At 39.3% G+C, this 4,929-nt stretch overlaps 1 protein-coding gene across 1 annotated transcript; it reads left to right on the top strand.

The window, feature by feature from the left end:
- Positions 1–2,251: 2,251 nt before the first annotated feature.
- dynll1.L (dynein light chain LC8-type 1 L homeolog) lies at positions 2,252–4,394 on the top strand (the record flags this gene model as incomplete). The annotated part of the gene is given in 3 exon segments (NM_001092156.1): positions 2,252–2,292; positions 3,216–3,353; positions 3,451–4,394. Coding segments are annotated over 2 exon segments (270 nt in total). The 3' UTR covers positions 3,589–4,394.
- Between the last annotated feature and the right edge of the window lie 535 nt (positions 4,395–4,929).

Genomic DNA, 4,929 nt, shown 5'->3' on the forward strand with positions numbered 1-4,929 from the left:
AAAACAGGATCTTGGAGAACAAAGCCTGAAGTATCAGTTTCGGAAATGACAAAGAACGAAGAACCTAACATAGTGCAGCAAGGTTGGTGGGCTCCATGTCTGCCCACCTCACTTATGCAGCATATTTACTATAGTATGAATTTTGCCCTCATCTAATTTCAACAAAGTTCACCTCAGTTTGTCAGGCGCATTTTCATAACATGTCTCAGAAGGACCAAGTGTGCATTTTTTATTGACCCGTGTATGGTCAGAAGTGGTGTTACTAGCAGACCACAGAGGGAACCCAACAAAGACCTATGCACCCATCACCCAGCACTCAACACCCGGGGGGGGAGTGGTTCCAAGACTGTGGGTGGCAGGAGGGCCCCCGTGTCCATAGTTATACCATTAGTATGGAATTTTGCTTAGTTTTGTTGCTTAGTTAGTTTTACAGTGGCCATACATGCTACAATTACGATCTTTCCCAAAAATCATTGATCTTACGAAAGATCTTTTATCCACTCTACTACCATTAAAAGCTGAATCATGAGATATGCAGATAAAGACAAAGATAATTATTTAGCTATATCTGACGATGCAGCATTAGCATTGTGATGTTAGTGCCAATATCAAAAATTTCAGTCCTACCTGATCGACGGAATGACCGATATCCAAGGCTTCTTACTGATATCGGTCGTCTTCTCTCCCACCACATATACACAGATTGTTGTACGAAAGATCTTTTGTGCAATAAATATTGGTGCATATATGGCCACCTTTAGTTTTATGTGCATATTTTTACTGGATAACTTTTGTTCTGCTGATGTCTAGTCTAGCATGTACACTGCAGTTTGATTGCATGGGTTACTGAGGTTTATCTAGGTCTAGGTTATGATTGCAGTAACAGGCTGTAAGATTAAAAGAAAGACAATAAATAGTACAGGTATGGGACCTGTTATCAAGAATGCTTGGGACCTGGGGTTTTCCAGATAACGGATCTTCCGAAATTTGGTTCTTCATACTAGAAATCATGTAACCATTAAATACACGCAATAGGCGTATTTTACTTCCAATAAGGATTAATTATATCTTAGTTTGGATCGAGTACAAGGTACTGTTTTATTATTACAGAAAAAAGGGAAATTCTTTTTTTAAAAATTTGGATTATTTATATAAAATAGAGTCTATGGAAGACAGCCTTTCTGTAATTCGGGGCTTCCTGGATAACAGGTTTCCAGATAACGGATCCCATACCTTTATTACCAGGGGCGATCCTGGCCCCTCCGCCGCCTGAGGCAGCAGCAGTTGCTGTTGCTCCCCCTCCCCCGGAAATTCGCTCTTAAAGTACCAGGAGCAGCATTTTTGCTGCCCCTGGTACCTAGTGGGGCGCTGCTGCCTGAGGCGACAGCCTCAACTCGCCTCATTGGCGAAGCACCCCTGTGTATTACAAATAAAATAACGCTTGCCACATAATCCAACTGCATTTTTAAAGAATTTCAGTTACTTTTGTTTAATTATTTTTATCGATGTTACTTGTCTTTTTTCTATAGACCACTGCTACTGTGTTTTGCTGGTTCCTACAGCAAAGTCACTTTAGGACCCGCCTAAAACTTGGAAGTTGATTTGTTTTACATAAAGAAGTTGCTCGCAGGCTAGGGCCTTTTATTCTCCTGTCCACACACTGCAATGTCTAATTCCAATTACACCAATGTAGCCTGAGTTGCTGTACATCACACACACAGCTCTATTAAAACCAATAGCCCAGTTGAAATAAATTCAGTTTTGTATCCCAGCACATCTACCTCACTTATTTAGCTATCCCTTATTTAGCTATCCTTACAAAATAAGATATTAAAAATGGAACGTTAAAACATGATTTAATGTATACGTTGCTCATTATAGTGAGCTGAAAACTTAACTTTAAGTGAATGAAAACTTAAAAGCTGCATTCTATGTATTTTTGGTCTGTTCAGGTGTTTCAGGTGTTACGTGAGATAACTAAGAGATGCCTCGCGCATGCTCAGCACAATCACCGTTACCATGGAGAAGTCGCTAGAGACATGGCGGCGTCAGTTACTAAGGAAACTGACGCCCAAGCCGAAGTGCACTGTGGTCTGAAACAAAACGCTGAGAAAAGAAGCACAAGCGATCGTCTTATGTGACCAATAGAAAAACGAGTGGGTGAGCGAACAGCCTATCAGCTCCATATTGGTTTAAGGGGGCGCAGTAATAGAAGGGCTTGCGCACGTTGATTGTCAGAGTGAGGGAGAACGCGGGTTGTTACAGTCGGTGTATAAGCTTCCAGTTACACAGGTAAGCGAATGGTTTTGAGTTTCAATTGTTAAGTGTGAGGTCTTCGTTGATGTTATTGCTATAACGCGAGAAAGTATATTTGGCAGCAGCGAGGAACCTTCCATCGCAGGGAGAACGAATTATTCAATCATTCGCCTTATGTTTATGGCAGGAATTTGCTACTGTAGTCCTTCCAAATTATTGATATCTTTTGAGATGGGACCATGCTCTTGCGACTATGTATCACCAACACATCCAATAGTCTCAATATGTCCTGCAAGTAGGACATTTTTTGCATATGGTGGGTGGGTCAGAGCAAGTGTTTGACTAGGTTCTGCGTGTGATTTATAGATTTATATATATCTACATCTATCTCAATCTCTCTATCTATATCTCCTGGCCAACATTTGTCTAAATAAAATGTATTTTATTTTGTCTTCTGTAAGCCATGAATGCTTAAATTTGGCTGAAACCTTGCTAGTTGGTTATGGATGCATGTTGGGGTAGTCTGCATTCCCATTGGATCTGTTTATCTGCTTTGTGGTGGGGCATTTGTTAAAAGACATCCATGATGCTTCTTATATGGGCTACTGGAAATGGGGGGTGGAGTCTTTAGCTAACATCTGCATAGATGGCAACTTGGCTTGCTGTTGAATGCCAGATTTGGCTCGTGCGTGGCTACGTTCACGTGATGCTAAAATATGCAATTCACAGTGATGCAGAAATGCATCCGTTCTTATGCTCTTCAGGTGTTTTAATATGAGATGCCCCTTCCCATATTTTATATTTTTATTTACTGCTGTTTGATCCGTGGCCTTTAAATGTGCTTTTGCGTTACAGCCAGGTTGACAATGCTGTTCAGGAACAGAAAATCTTAACCTGCAGTGGAACTGCATATGCAACTCCCATTTCTGCTTAGTGGATAACCATTTTGTTTTCCATAGATCACCATGTCTGAGAGGAAAGCTGTGATCAAGAATGCAGATATGTCGGAAGAGATGCAGCAGGACTCTGTAGAGTGTGCTACTCAGGCACTGGAGAAATTCAACATTGAGAAGGATATCGCAGCCTTTATAAAAAAGGTGTGCCCTTAATCACGTTTAACTTATTTTATAAAAACCTATACACCACTTACTGAAAAGTGGCACTCATTAATGCCCTATGTGTTTTTTATTTTAGGAATTTGACAAGAAGTACAATCCTACATGGCATTGCATCGTGGGAAGGAATTTTGGCAGCTATGTTACACATGAAACAAAGCATTTCATTTATTTCTACCTGGGTCAGGTAGCCATCCTTCTCTTCAAATCTGGCTAGACTGAAAAGGAATCCTCCCTTTACCTGTAAAAAAAACTCCAGAGACTTGTGCTATAGCCTAACCAAGGGAACAAACCTTCGCTACCTTCCTTGTGTCCTTATTTGTGATAACAGGACTGAAAACCTGTTGTGCTGAATTGAATTGTTTTTCATAATGGTTATAAAAGAGAATGCAACAACAAAAATTCGTATTTATTTTCTAATGTTGCTATTTTTTCTTAACATTTAATAAATGTTTTTTTTTCTTTTGAATCACATTTGTGTCTTTTAGCCATTTCTTCATTCACTGCTTTTGAAGAGACTGCGCATATAATTCTAGAAATGTATTTAATCTGAATACCTTTAGCTTTGTTACTGATATATTTATCCAAGATTGGCTGGCAGGGTAAGGCTAGTAAATTGTACAAAAACTCCCATTTACAACTGGCTTTTTGGCTTGCCTCTGGTTTCTAGGTGTCGACAAAATATGTCGACGTGAAGAAGTGGTTCAGTTAGCTATTAGTATTACAGAATGACTTTAATTCTAAGCAACTTTTCAATTGAATATAATTTTTTTTTTTTATTATTTATTTACCTTCTGGCTCAAATGGGGTTTACCACATCAAAAACAAATGCACTGTGCGGCTACACATTTATTGTTGTTTCTACATTTTTATTATTCCTCTTTCTATTCAGGCCATCTCCTATTCATATTCCAGTCTCTCCTTCATATCGGTGCATGGTTGTGAGGGTAATTTGTACCCTAGCAACCAGAATGTTAAAATGTAAACTATAGAACTGTTGAATAAAAAGTCTAATAAAACAAAGTTTACATGTACCAGCATTTCTGTTCTGCTGTATAATATGAGTGCATACATACACATGTTGACTGATGGAAGTGGTCATTAGAGCTTGAAAAGTCTAACCTATTTCTTCTTTCAATGGACTATGTATAAAATAAGACTAGCCCATACTATCCAGGTGCACCAGACCTACAGCTTGAGGACTATTTCTTCATAAAGGGCAAGTCACCCTCAAAAATAAATGCTTGGTTCACCTTACAATCCCTGAACACAGTTCAGTTGCTTTAAGATTGTTCACTAGAAAGAATTAAACTTTATTTCTGGTGGAATTATCTGAAAAAGGTGTTTGAAGCGAACAACCCTTTAAACCCCCCCCCCCCCATGTGTAATAAAAGGCACTAAGTCTGCACAGTAGCAGTAACCATAGCAACCAATTTGATGTTTGCTTTGAAATAGGTGACCAGTAAATCCTACCTGCTGATTGGTTGCTATGGGTTACTGCTCCTGGGCAGACTTTAGTCGTATTACATAACCCCCCCAATGTAGTGTATTTGCAGGA

The sequence above is a fragment of the Xenopus laevis genome, chromosome 1L (genome assembly GCF_017654675.1).
Source record: "Xenopus laevis strain J_2021 chromosome 1L, Xenopus_laevis_v10.1, whole genome shotgun sequence".
Taxonomy (NCBI): Eukaryota; Metazoa; Chordata; class Amphibia; order Anura; family Pipidae; genus Xenopus; species Xenopus laevis.